This window comes from Haemaphysalis longicornis, unplaced genomic scaffold, assembly GCF_048455015.1.
Source record: "Haemaphysalis longicornis isolate Haplotype H1 unplaced genomic scaffold, Haemaphysalis longicornis Haplotype H1 scaffold_7, whole genome shotgun sequence".
Classification (NCBI taxonomy): Eukaryota; Metazoa; Arthropoda; class Arachnida; order Ixodida; family Ixodidae; genus Haemaphysalis; species Haemaphysalis longicornis.
In genome coordinates, this window is record NW_027526422.1 from 76,733,761 (window position 1) to 76,748,068 (window position 14,308).

The window sequence follows — 14,308 nt, forward strand, 5'->3', positions numbered from 1 at the left end:
GTAGTGCTTGTCGAGTGCCCCGCAGGTTTGACAGTAGGGGTAGTGCAAAGGTGTAGGTGAGGAGACTACTACAAAGACAACAGACGGCAATGCAGCTAGTACCAAAGGAGGTGTCACTAGCAGCGCCACGAGTTGTCGCAATCGCTGCTAAAGGCATCCCTCCCGCTTGCAGTCAAAATAGCGACGGCTTCAAAACTGGCGTTGTTCTGGAGACGCTATTTCGCTTGCGTGCGTTTACTAACAATACATATGATATAGTAGAGCAGACACCGAGCGGCGTGGGCTCACGAGTTTCTCTGGAATTGCTATAGGGGCGTTATCAACGCAATCAGACACAGAAATTAACCATCAATATTTGGTTCCCGTTATGTGGATCACTAGACTGCGTCATGTAGTCACAGGAAAGTGACGCTTATGCAACGCACCCTCTGTACATTTCCGTTATCCTCTTATTTTCGCATTTTGGTCTCAGGAGAATAAAAACTGACTGATTCATGCCAGACAAGAGTGGTAAATACTTTATAATGTACATTTTTAATACAAACTTTCGTATTCGTGCAGACAACCTTAAATGATTATTGCTCAGTACAAAGGGTCGACATCAATGATGATTGGTCCAGTGTGTGCGTGCGTGGGGTGGGGTGCGTTTGGGTGTGTGTTATCAAGAGCAAACTGAGGGGTACAGTGGTACCAGCGTTCGTACTCCGTCGTTATAACCTCATTTGGGTCATAGTGGTGGCGTTCCTGGCGTCAGATAATTCGTCTGGTTGATTTAACAGAACCCGGTGTGGCGGAGGACGTTCCACCGATGGAGGCCTGCGAGCAGCATTTAAAAGACAAAGCCACCCCAAGAGAGGAACCTCGCTTCCCGTGCGTTCGGGACCCGAACACGGTCGCCTTTCTGCGGCATCACGGGCGCGTCTTCTTCATCACCCGGGGCCCATCCGGCTGCGGCAAGGGTGACCTCGTTTCCAAGCTTCACGACTTGTACCCCCACAGCGTATCCTACTGGGCGGACAAGATATTTCGTTCTCCGGACGCGCCCGTGAGGACCGCCTCGACCGTGGCAAAATCGCATGACCTTTGCAGGGAAACGTAAGTGGGGCTCTGTCACTTCGCTGTACTGCTCATATATTACGACTGCGAGAAATTGTACTTAAAACGGTAACGCTAGAAAACCGTACTCAAGAAATGGTGTGAAATATAGTGAATACTGCAGCCCCGCTACACTGCAATATTCACTAGATTGCACACCATTATAGACTAGATTCATTAGTCTATGAAGCGCATGGTAGCATGCGCTTTATAGACATTGTGTTAATGCCCAGATGTCTTAGTATGGTTCAATACTGAGCCTCTACGTTCGCTGAGTTCTCGCACTTAATCCCTGCGACAAGTAAACTTCGCAAGCGTCGGGGACGGGCTGCACGAACTCAAGGTATGTTCAAAGGCAGATTTCTGTCACACGGGTGTGCTTAGGTAACGGGGCTGTTTTGCGCTGTGGTCCGTTCAGGTTGTGGTGGCTTGAAATTCGCCGTCTCCACCGACATGACACTACACCACCCGACTGGCATGAGTTGCTCCGCCGCTTCACTCACCGTTTGTCACGTCGTATCCTATTTGTTACTGAACGATTACGCAGCGTAGCAAAATGCGGCACATGCACCATCGATAAAAGTAAACGAGGCAAGGCAGCCAAGGGAGCGCGGTCACAAAGGCATAGCTGCGCCACCTAGGAAGAGTGATGGTAACCAATAGCCGCATTGCTTGCCTCAGTTCCGTTTCATGTCACACTCTAGCATAGGGATCTGAGTAAACCAACTAACTCTTCGCTTGTTACCTCCCTCTATATGCTAACGCAAGAGAACTGAAATTTTGTCCGCACTTCTTAAACTTCTTAGTAAACAAAGCACCGTTTGCGAGGGGTCAAGCTGAGAGGGTATTATAAAACACTGAATCAATTGAGTAAAACGAAGCTCTGTGTGGTCTTGATAGATTCCTGTAAATTCAATTTGTAAAAGTCACCTTGCCTTTAAAATGACTTGGGGTGAATTTCGAATTAACAAAATTTTAAATCTTGCTGTCTAAAAGCAAGATGTGGTCTGCAAAACGCCCCTGTTTTTAAGCAGTAATTCGAACCTTCAACCTTTGCTCCTTGAGCTAGATAGAACGCTAAGTAAGCCGAAGTTCATTGCAAACGAGCAGCAGAACACGTGGCCAACTCGTGACGGTTGTATCCGGCGGGATCGAAAGCGAATGTGCCAATCCGCTTGATTCCCTATTTCTCGCCGAGAAGCAACTGATCAAGCACAACAGACAGGCTTTTGCACGACCACGAATTTACCTTAGCAGACGCACTGACAAGCGCAGTCCTCGAGTCCCCGTTAAAACTTGTGCAATGCGCAATGGAACTTTCTCCCTTAACGCCATCAGAGCAACTACGCCCGTGAACCGCGAATTATCGCTCAGGAAAAGAAGCCTTAAAACATCTCCCTAGTACGCGAATTCTCTGTTGCATAACTATTTGCAAGCAGAAGTGCATTTGTTGCGTTAGTTTTCTGATTCAATCTCTGTTCTTTTCTGGTTGCAGAATTGAGTACCACATGAAGCTGAGCGTTCCAGTGATCATAAACAAAAACAACAACCTCAACGTATGGGAGACATCGCCGTTTCTGCAGCTGGCCGCCACTTACGGCTACACCACTATCCTTCTGGACATGAACCACTACGCCCCTTTTAACCCTGAGGTAAGCTGTAGTGCGCTCAGCCTTCCTTGCCAAAGGAGCCGGTCGTCACTCCGAACGTTAAGAACTCGACAGGCCTTGCTCGTGGGCACTAAAAAATTGTTCATTTAAATTGTTAGATTTACTGAAACAACACTGAAACGTGGGATAGTTGGTGACAATTCATCACTGTAACTTTACCGCACAAAACACGAGGACTGAGCGAAAAACACACGAAGAATAGATTTAGCAACCTCAGGAATTCGGCTTAAAGCATTGATGAGTGAATTGAATATCGACCTTTAGGACGGTGTTTTTTACGTTTCCAAATGTTCCTGTCGGCCTCAAAATGCTGAGGAGGCAGGGCCTTCTAGCACAAAAAACGTCACAAGTAAACCGTAGTGCCCCCCTCCCCAAAAAGCAAAACAAGTGGATAGAGGCACTTCAGAAATGCTAAAGCATTATAGTGCGGGGGAAATGTTTCCGTGTAACGCTGCTACATGTGTTACATCCAATTCTGCGATTCGTTGTAGTCTTATCTAGGAAAAGCTACCGCTGTAAAGAGTGGATACTTGGACCACGTATGGTCCTCAGTGTGTACTAAAATCAAAAAGGAGAAATATGGAGCTTCTACAATAGAATTTGATACTGGGTCTCACACTATATCACCCCAGGGCAGTCTACAGCGCCATATGCGCAAGCGGCCATCGGTAGAACAAAAATTGTCGTCGTCGTTCCTTTCTTTTTGCACATACAAACTTGGTCTTGGCTCGGGTACTCTGAGTTACCTTTGTGTCCACTTTACAAAAAACACAAAACCATGAATGGGAACCGTAAATGTTGTGTAATAGTGCGTGCCCCGTGCCACCTGGACGTGACGGCAAGGTAGTACACCAAGTGCACACCGTCAGTGCAGAACGCTGAATCTGGGGAACCTGTGACGTGGGCCTGTCTGCGTGATGACGTCATTTGCTTCGCGAGACGAAGACATGAAAGCATAGAGTTTCATACTATAATATACACTACAGGGAAATCTGGCGCCACTGTCTAGGGGAGCCGCGCTTCAGCGAGCGTTCCGTCATGTACCGGGCAGGCACGTTCCACTTGTCCTTGGCACGGCTCACGAACAGGCTCGAAAGTTGCCTCTGGCTGCTAAAAAGCAACAATATTACTGCAGAAGATTAATCAAATTTGTTTTGTCATTATAAAATTAAAGCCCCAAAAAGATTCATTTGTCAAAGATTATTAAAAAGCTTCATGCGAGATGAACATGAAAACAATGTCACCCATTTTTTTTTGGTTTTGGCTTCGAGACAAAAAAGAAGCCATGCGCCTAACCAAGCCAAGTAGGCGAGGAACGTCGCTAGCTTCAATGGCGCCGCCCACGGCAGCCCGCGAATGCAGCGCCACATTTTCCTCTAGTATATATAAGTGTGAAACTCTATACACGAAAGGGATCAATGAGGAGCAAGCACGGTGCAGAAGAAAAGAACGCGGTTCCAGTAATTAGCATCAATCGGCAAAGAAAAGAACTAAATCGGATAAAGAGATGGGAATACGATGTAGCAGTGAGTATCGCATGGCTGTCGCCTTCAAAGCGCGTAAGACGACTTAGGTGCGCCAAGCAATTTTTTCAACAGCGAAGCAGTTGAGCACATCATTTGTGTATTGCGTCCAAAGTTTTAAAACTACCAAGAAAATGCCCAGTGCTCGTACACGCGTCATCCAACGCACGTTCGTCAAGCTAGCATACCCACTAATGGAGGTTGGTCAAAAGTGGCCAAAGCTCCAGCGTTCGTCGCGTGCCTCGAGCGCACGTTCGTCAAGCCAGGCATACCAAATTAGGCAGATTGGGCAACATTGGCGACAAGAAAATTGCAGTATTCGCCGTATCGTGGCAAGACTTGCTCGGAACGAGACAGGCATCATAGCGTACGCCCCTCGTTCGTTCGTCGTCGTGTAGTCGTGCGCATGCGTTCTGTACCGTAGAGGAGCCGCAATCTGAACGTCCAAACTCCTGTAAGCGATCACTGGCTCCACATGGCCCGGCCGCAGGCAGTTCGCACGGCCGAGGAAAAGTACGCGCTTCGAGAGGCTGGGCGTGCAAAGCACCCGCGGTAGACGTTAAGTCGCGGTTGCAGAGTGGCGTACGGAAACGTCGACCAAAACGACGACCTCACTCTAGCCTTGCTCAACATGAAGTTATTGAAGTTTCATGCCGCTTACGTCAACCACGACACCACAACGCTACTAAAAATCAACTTTCTGCACGTCAATGATCACCAGCAACAGCTTTGTCATTCAGTTCTTGCGCGTGAGCGTAAGCTTTCCTAAATTTTTTTTTATTCTACGCGTTTCGTTTCCCGTTCGCAGGCACTCGCCACGGCTAGCAAGCACGGTCTTGATAAAACCTACATGCTCCACCGATTGAACACATGGGAGCCCGTGCACCCATTCGCCACGGGATGGGCTCCCAGGCCACAGGATGCCGCGAGGCTTCTGCGTCGCTACGAGCTACTCGTGAGTGAAATCAACGCCGGAAACTCAAGTGAGAACAAGACCACGTTTATTTGCCATATGTTTTCTAAACAATGCGTCTATAGCATCAAACGGCGATGCTAGGCTACAGCCAAAATCGTCGGTATTTGAAACCTCAGGCGCGGACAATCGAAGAGCGTCGTCTGATACGTGATTCAATACGGCGCTGTCCTCATAGTCGGCAAAGCGATTGTTTCAGTGCTCCATAAAGCGGCTAAATCAGTCGCCAAGTTAGGTACAGCGGCTGGTGCATGCGCCAATGGAGAGCGCCGTGGTTGCGCAGCCTGCATGGAAAGATCTTGAGGATGTTAGCGTACACGTAGCCGGGTCCCGGCTAATGTGGCCTTGTCTCGGCTTGTTTGCTGAGCATAACGACTATACGTCACCTCGCAGTGATGACCTCCAAAGTTGTGGCCAAGAAATAATAAAAAACATAAGCTAATAGTATAAACAAGAATACCAAAGAGTGTTTATCTTGTTCGGAAAACTGTTCGAAAAAAAAACAGCATGCATGACGAGGGGGAACTCATTGAGGCTATTAAATTTTATTACGTGCTTTCAAGGCAACAGCATTATAGCTTCGATTGCCTGTTTTGGGACATTGTCAGCAAAGTACGCACTAAGCTAGTTTTTGTTCCGCCAATGGCAGCGTCCTGAGGTAGAACGGTACTGACGTTTTGGGCGATTACTCAGAAGACCCGAGTTCAATTCTTATGCGAACTTAAGGTATGTTTGTCTTTTGTCCGCTGTTAGCACCGGCGGTGATTTTTTCCGCCGGAAAATAATAATGCCAGTTAAGTTCTCAAGGGGGACGTAAGGCTGCCACCTTAATAACCAGAGGGTGTGTTCTCCTGAAAACTTCCGTGTGTACGGAATTATGGGTATACGAGATTTTTACCTTTGCTGAACCGCCGCTGGAATAAAAACAGCGACACGCATCTGGAGCGCGCGATCATAAACTACGCTAAATGTTTTTTAAAATTTTACGCCGGTTTTATGTCCTAAGAGCGCCAGAAAAACTGTGACAAACTTTTCTATTCCGAAGAGTCACGGGATTCTTTCGTTTTTAGAAAGATATTTGCATTAGCAATACTCCCTATCCGTATTCCGTATTTGTTTTACCTGGTTGTGTACTATCAATCACATTCACTTAAAGTATCGACTTTCGATATTTTTGCAATTGGGTTTAAACAATTGGGTCGACCTAATTTTCTTACAAATAATAAAAGCGAAAAAATGCGCGAACTTTGGGACGGGGGAAAGCGAGGAGCAAATGTGTTTGTTGCAGCAAAGTGGAAGTTGCCGGAAATTACATGTAGGCATGTCTTGCCCAAAACCTACACGTATTTTTTTTCAATTTCATCGAATCAGAAAGTAAAAAACACAAGCTTATTTCCACCTAATTCTTGCATGATCGAAAGTTTGTTATTAGTGACGTGATTAGTTAGTGATTAGTTGCTAGTCACCATAAAAACAAAAAAACGGAAAAACAGCTTTCAAACTGCAACTTACTCGGTATAACAAGAATGTCTAACTGCGTTTCCACTGTGCTAAACAGCGCTAGAAGTACCATAAAGTTTTTGTTGAAAGAGCTAAATTTGAAGTTCCCGCTCAAACGGGAAATTTAATTTAAGATGTTTTCCAACTGAAAAAAAAAACGCGAAACTACCCGTGTTTGAATGTCTTGCAAAAACGCTTCCAATTTAATGTCATGCTTTCGCGACATAACTACTTCCGTCATTTCTCTATTTTTAACGAACGACCCTTCTACATTCTAGGTTTAGCGGCTGTCGTATTCCCCTGTTTTATTCCACAGAAGGCCATTCGAAGTATTGTCATATGTGAATAAAAGGCAACAAAAGGTGCTCTTGATAACAAACTTGCGCTAACACGCCTAGGTTTCTGTTTCACTCTGATGGTACTTGCAATTTCATATAACGTACCGATTCACCATGTTGTCGCTTCCTGTCCAACAAAAAATTGGCCGCGTATCTGCTCCTTTCGTTGCAAATGTCGTCAAAAGACAATAGTCTTTGTAGACATTTGCCAAGGAAATATCCCTTTGCTTTCCCGCTCACCTCTCATGCTGTTCCTCTACCGTCGCACTCATTCCAAGGTAAACACACTAAAGGTTCGCGCAAGGCGATTTGAATTTACCGCGTTCCACTGCTACGGACGGGGTTCATCGATGCCAGCGCTGCAGTACGGCGGAGACGCGCGTGAATGGAGGCTGCCGACTAGAAGGTTTATAGAGCCGCGTGACCGTGCTCCACGTGCATGCCAAGCAGAACTTGGAACCTAGCTAGTGGAACCTTTCGTTGCTGTTGCCGCGTGATTTTTCATATGCCGCCAAGAGGGGGGGGGGGGGGGGGGGGGGGGGTTTCTGCAGTAGATGTAGAATATCATTTGCTATCGAAAAACCAAGCATCCATGAATTTTTTAATAAAGGAACACTGTAAATATCCCTTGTGAAGTAATTTCCTGTCTTGTATTTGCGTAATGTCTTGTTCTTGTTCTACAAATTTGCAAGTATGAACATATAAACCGGGCTTAGACGTTTACATGTGGCTGTGAGTATATAAGACTATTGCGCTATATCAATTTTACTTTGGCCGGGTGGCTGAATCGAGTCACAGACGGACAGACGGACAGACAGACAGACATACAGACAGACCAAAATTTCTGGGTTTAAGTAGCCCAAGAAAGACTATCGTCTTTAAAGGATACTAGAACCTAACCCTGATGTGCGGCCCCGTTCATCTGCACCCTCCGTCATCACGTGCCTAACACGCGGACTTCTATTTCTCTCGGCAGGTGCGGAGCTCAAACCGGTAGAGAACGCGCAGGTCTACCCGTTCATCCCTGCCCGCATCTGCAAGTTCGGCTGGTACGCGAGAGACAGAAAGTACTGCAACAGTGAACTGGTACGCATTGCATTCTGTTGCCAATGTTGCGGATACGAAATCCAAAGGGTGTACTGGTGGTCACGTGTGGCAGTGCTTTTTTCTCGGTCAAATAAATCAAAGAAGTATCAATTCGAGGATTCGCCATCTGCAGAGATATATGACAGCGCCAAGGCACAATCACCATGTCTTTTGAGAGAACGAAATCATGTTTCGACCCGCCGTGGTGGCTCAGTGGCTAAGGCGTTGCGCTGCTGAGCACGAGGTCGCGGGTTCGATTCCCGGCCGCGGCGGTCGCTTTTCTGATGGAGGCGGAAAGCAAAAACGCCCGTGTGTACGATATTTCGGCACACGTTAAAGATCCCCAGGTGGTCAAAATTAATCCGGAGCCCTCCACTACGGCGCGCCTCATCGCCTGCGTTGCATCGGCGCGTTAAATCCTACAATCAATCAAAATCATCTTTCGAACGAGGGAGTTTTCAGGAGTGCCTGGTATCTCTCAATTCATACCCGGGGTGGCGTCAATAAGATCTCACAACTTGGTCATTCTTTCGTGCATATATTTCGTCCGCTGCGTTATTCCCTGCCCTGAGAAATCATACCATAACGACCTTTCAAAAATTCTAGGCTTAGTCTGAAATACCAGAGCCTTTTCTTGAATACAGTCCTTATGTTATTTTAGCGTGCGTGGTAGAAAGTAATCTTATGTGGTGGCACGAGAAATGAGACGATGTATGAAGGTCGTGCGGTGTATTTACAAGGTGAGGACTATGAAGTGTGCGCTCACTCCATGCCCCACAGAGCTTCTTATTTGTTGGAGATTTGGCCAACAGCGCTTTGCTGCACTGTTTTCCTTATAGTTTCCTTATAGTTAAAGGTTTATAATAAAACCCTCCTCTGTTCCGGATGTATACCTTGTTAACGCAGGTCTCTGTTGGGCGCGTGATTTATTTGCGCAGGTGAAGAAAGCTTATGGCTCCGTGGACAAGATCGCAGTGTTGGGCTACGCCGTGCTGGGCAACACCGTCGTTGCGGTTGTTCGCCTGACCGATGCCCAAGTTGTCCTCAAGGCTGTTCCAGTAGGCGCCAGAGGAAACACGGTTATTAACTGGGCCCCAACGAGCGAACCCAGAAATGTAGCACATAAATTGTGTGACGAAGTGCGCTGCACGCTCAACTTGCGCACCATAGCTGCACAGGAAGAAGATGAAAACCTGAAGACGCCATTCGAAGCGATGACGGCTGCGTTCAGAGAGCTTCCGTCTGCGTCGCACCTGAGCTTCCTCGTCCTCGGCGTCACAAACAGGCGCCCTTTCACCTACAGCAAGGTTGTTTACGACGCATCTCGCTGCCTCAGCTCCCACGTCGCTTCCTGGAAGTCCATGCTAGGACCAGCATCTTGTGTTCGCGTCGATGGCATCAAGATTTACAGAGCTCTAGGCGACTGGTGCTGCCTTATTATGGACAAGCAGGATGTCAAGCTGGATGCCGTCTTCACTGGCTACTACCAGTCCCACACGACTGAGTGAGTGGCAGTGTGTTTGTTATTGCAGATGGGATGGGAAACCATTTTGAGCTTCATTGACTAGGCCGATGAACGGTGCCCGTATTTCGACAGCCGTAGATGTTAACAGCCCAGTACCATAAGAACCAGCCTTGTGATATGGACGGCTGAGGACAGCTGGGCCGTACAAGTAACGTAAGAAATGCTTAGAAAATTGGTAGACCGAGGTAGACAGGGGTATGGGCGTGATACGAAAATCCGAGGGAGACATGTTAAATTTCGTCCCCCAAACTTCTCGTTCAAAGTTATCGCCGTTAAGACACCTAGCAAAACCATCTCAGAAAAATGAACCTTTCGAACAGAGCAAGGAGCCAATTTCGACACGAACTGTGTGAGAAAACCAGAATACTTTAGAGAACTCTGAGTATTTTTTATTTTCGTTTAATTCATTGTCAAAGTCTAATGGCCTGCATTCAGAGCTCTTAGGTTCTAGGACCCTGGAACCTCGTGAACATTCGTGAACATTATCCCTCCGTGAACATAGTTTTCGTGAACATTATCCCTCCAGTGACTGCTAGGTCCTCCCTCACGGCCGAGTATCTGACGGGGGTTTTGTGGAAAAGGACGATGACGGCGTGCCAAGAGGGGAATCACCGTCATAAGCGAGTGGAGAAAGAAGCGCAATTAAATAGCGTTCTTACCATGGGAACTGGTCCTGTTTCCTCAGCAGGCGGTAGCAACAAGACCGTAAGGTTTTATAAGGAAGCTGTCTATGGCTAACCTCTCCTCCCCCCCTGCAGTTTTTATTCCGGTGAAGCTGCTTCACTCGGCACAGCTATCACTCTCTTCCTCACCACCCCCGACGCCTCTTTTACAAGCTGCTCAAATGGTTGAGCGCAAGCATTGTTATCAGCACTTCCGCTTTTAACTCTCTATAGGATGGACCCCTGTCCGTCCCTCTGAGGATAGGTATTAGAGAAGGGCGTCGGCACGGACAGAAGCGCGAACGGGCGTGAACACAAAAGAAAGGCGTGGCCGGAAGATCGGGCAGCCGCCGCCATTGCCGCCTCAAGTTCCCATTCGTCGAACACTGATGTGTGCCAAAAAACCCGCCCGCATCTTCCCACGGAGGGAACTCGAGTAAATGCGTCGCAGAGTGGTGGGGGTATCGCGTGAAAGTTGCGTAATTGGGTATGGTTTGGGAAGGCTTAATTGTTATTTCGTCTTTATTATTCTTATTTATTGAATGAAGGAAAAGCGAAGGCAAGGAGTGTAAAGTTAAAGTCTGTCTTTATTGATTGGTAGCGTCAAGTCAAGCGAAAGCCAAGCAAAGACGCCCTTGACTGAATTCCGAACGCGCGCGTTCGAGGGAGAGGAGTACGGGGGAGAGACGCGCATGCGCACACTTCCGTACACAAGCGCGCGAACTTTCCACGCACCCACCACGCCGTTATCACGTGTACACGCCCTGCCGCCGTTACTGTTGAGCGCGACGCAGCGCACGGGTAGCTACGACGCATGCGCGCACAGACGCGCTCCCCCCGCACCGCCGCAGCTGTTGTTGAGAGCGACGGAGCGCACGGGGTACACGCGCTCCTCCCGCACCGCCGCACCTGTTGTTGAGAGCGAGGAGGGTACGGGGGAGAGACGCGCACCTGCGCCTCGACGCGACGCGCATGCGCAGTGAGCGGGTGGACGGCGCCGACAACATAGACGGGTGACATCGCGAGCCTAAGAAATGCTCCGCATTTAAAATTCACATTTTCGCCTGTGTCTTTCACATCTGAGCATGCACACATAACCCAATGCATGTTATCCACGCAGGGGTGGGGGATGGTAGTGGAATGGGGGGAGGAGGGAGGGAAAGGTGACGTACGCGCGCCTAGGGTCCATGCCCTCACCGCAGACTTGCCCGTGCTGCCGCCCAATCAACGCTGAAACAGCGCGTTGATTGGACGGTCGTACTGCCTCGTACGAATTTCGAGCGCCTTCCGTACAATTTCGAACGCGGACACCGTCTTACGGGGTGTTACGCACAAGGCAAGCAAAGAGCTCTGGCTTTACCCCTCGAACCACAAACCGTTTGTTTTCTTCTGTCACTTGTGGGTCAGCGCGGCGGAAAAGTCGCTTCATTTCCGCAACGAAAACGAGAACTATTTCATTAGGCGCGTTTGAATGAATGCGACAAGTGGCGCATCGCTTCGCAACTCGTCAACTTTTTAAGGTGTCGCATACATTTAAACGCGCCTAATGCGCTAGGAGAGCACGTAGCAATAATGCGCCAGACGGGGGTGGATTGAGACACGTAAGTGGATTTATGAAGTGCATGCAAACGCGAGCGCACCGCATTAGGAATCATGTCGACTACAAAAGGAAGGCCTGTACACGCAGCTTTGCAGCGCCCGTGTTTCTCTTTCTCGTCTTCCGTTCAGCTTCTTTGCGCTGTTTTTTGCCATCAGTATGAACCAACTAGCCCTTCTTCACACTCTAGTACAGTGTGCATTTAAAAACATCTTAATCCGGTGTAAGACGCGAAAGAATGCCAGTCCAGAAAAATAAACGCGAACCAGCCGCGCCGGAAGCACCGGAAGAGCCAGAAACGCTGCTTTGCCTTCGATTGGCGACACCACCATCCAACCAGCGATAACGCGCTACATGTAAACGCTAGCGCAGCGCATAACTGGTGATGCGTATAGGGACCGGGCGGCCGTTGTATGGCACCACCGTCGTTTCAGCGAACAGCGCCGCCCGTGGCGAACCGCTCGTCAGTGGAATGCCGGTGGCGGTCAGCGAAGCGTAGTTGTGCATGGCTTTCTGTCGTTTTTCTGCGGTGCGGCTTGCAAAGCGAACGTAACCCCACGCGCATTTTTCAGATCGGTAAATCTTGAGTGTGGATGTGACGTTTACGAGGCATGCCATGTGTGTTACTTACGCCCATACTCAGTATTTACAAATAGCAGACGACGCTCAATGCGCCAAGCTGGAAGTCAAGCTGGAAGTGAAAGTTTGTTGCTTCATGCAATTTTTTCATGTCTGCATGCAGTTTCGCGAATCGAGGAGTATATTGCCGCTAAATGCTCCCACAAAGCCGGTGTGTGCAACAGATCTAGGAATGCTGCGGCGCAGGCCTTTGGCAGTTGATGACGAAACGGCGCCGAAGTCGTGCTCAAGCGAAAGACAAAGTTGGAGGGTGTCTTCGAAGATTTACCTCAAAGCAGACATTGTGACGGACGACGCTTCCGTATCTTCATTACCTACGGCTGAAACGTGTTTAATTTCACAGAAATGCTCTTACTACAGTAATCGGGAATCGTTGATAGAATAAATACCGCATGATAGTAGAATGTTATTGCTTGTCGTGGAGAAGCATTGCTTTACAAGAATTGCAATGGTTGCTGTCTAGTTGGTAAATGGTTTTTCAAAAACCAATTCCTGCGTGGCTGAAGGACGCAAGACAGGAGGGTGCCCGAAATCTGTACTCAGCTTCACAACTGAATGCTGCGGTCGGTTTACAAGCTGCCACCTACGCTTGAAAAATCATGCACACCTCCGTCTAACGACGATGATGGTTTATCGTTACGCTCTATCGTAGGGGTTTCCTTAATTGCCTTCTGGATTTAAACTTTGACTAGTTAAGCGTCGAAGTTGACCAGCGCGCAGTTTGGTCTTTTGATCGCAGCGTCTTTGAATTTGACCATTTCCCATTCGATTTCGCACGAAGAAAGCTTTGTGTTCAACCATCATAATCATTAGACGGAGGGCTAGATGATTTTTCTGTTTAATTTTGAACTTCCATGCCCCCTCTCCAAATCTAAACTTTTTCCAGCGTGACGGAAATGTGTCTGTGGTGGAGGACTCGGGCTCATGCACCCATATTTGAGGCAACTAATCGCGTGTTTTTGGTGTCTTCAACAGGCATTACACGATTTTTTACGTACTCTGTAAAGAATACTTAAGCATTAAAAAACACCGGCTGACGTTAACACTGCCACATTTTTTAACTATCGGTGCCAGCCTTTATTCTACGCAGGTGGTAAAACGGGAAGGGGAGGAGGGATGGTTTGTAGCTTGGGCTGTTGAGTTGGTGAATAACTTTGGCTCTTGATAAAATGACCACAACAAACGTGGGATTTCCATTTCAACTTTCAGTCTCCCATGCTGTCACAGTGTCGCTCACCAAAACCGAAGCTACAAAGCTCGCGGTTACAGAAAGTGTAAACTAGCTACCGCAACATTTCTGCGGCTACACGGTAATCCATCTCATATGCAGGTGCCTTTCTATTTAAAGCACACGTATCGAGGTATCCCAGCGCTAAGGCTGGCGTGGAAACCGTAGTCATTGGAACCAGTGAAGATAATTTAAAGTGGTAGAAATGAATTCTAATATTGCTAATAGTTTTATTCCTACTGAGATCGCGCGGAGCCAAGCGCACAGCGCTGCAAAAAGCGCTCATGTCAATGTAGCCCTTCCCCAACCTTCAAGCATCCAATAATTTTGCGTAGCCGTTAGTGCATTTAAGAAGAAAATAATACTAATAATAGTAGTTTTATTCGTACTCAGAACGGGTGGAGCCAAGCGCAGATCGTTGCAAAAAGCGCTCATGCCATTGCAGCCGATACCCAACTTTAGATGCGTCCGA

General features: G+C 48.0%; 1 protein-coding gene across 1 annotated transcript; it reads left to right on the plus strand.

The window, feature by feature from the left end:
- Positions 1 to 808: 808 nt before the first annotated feature.
- Positions 809 to 9,693, plus strand: LOC144146367 (2',3'-cyclic-nucleotide 3'-phosphodiesterase-like). The gene is made up of 5 exons (XM_077678324.1): positions 809 to 1,095; positions 2,591 to 2,747; positions 5,097 to 5,271; positions 8,076 to 8,185; positions 9,124 to 9,693. Exons 1-5 carry the CDS (start codon positions 809 to 811, stop codon positions 9,691 to 9,693), a joined length of 1,299 nt encoding a protein of 432 aa, XP_077534450.1.
- Positions 9,694 to 14,308: the final 4,615 nt, after the last annotated feature.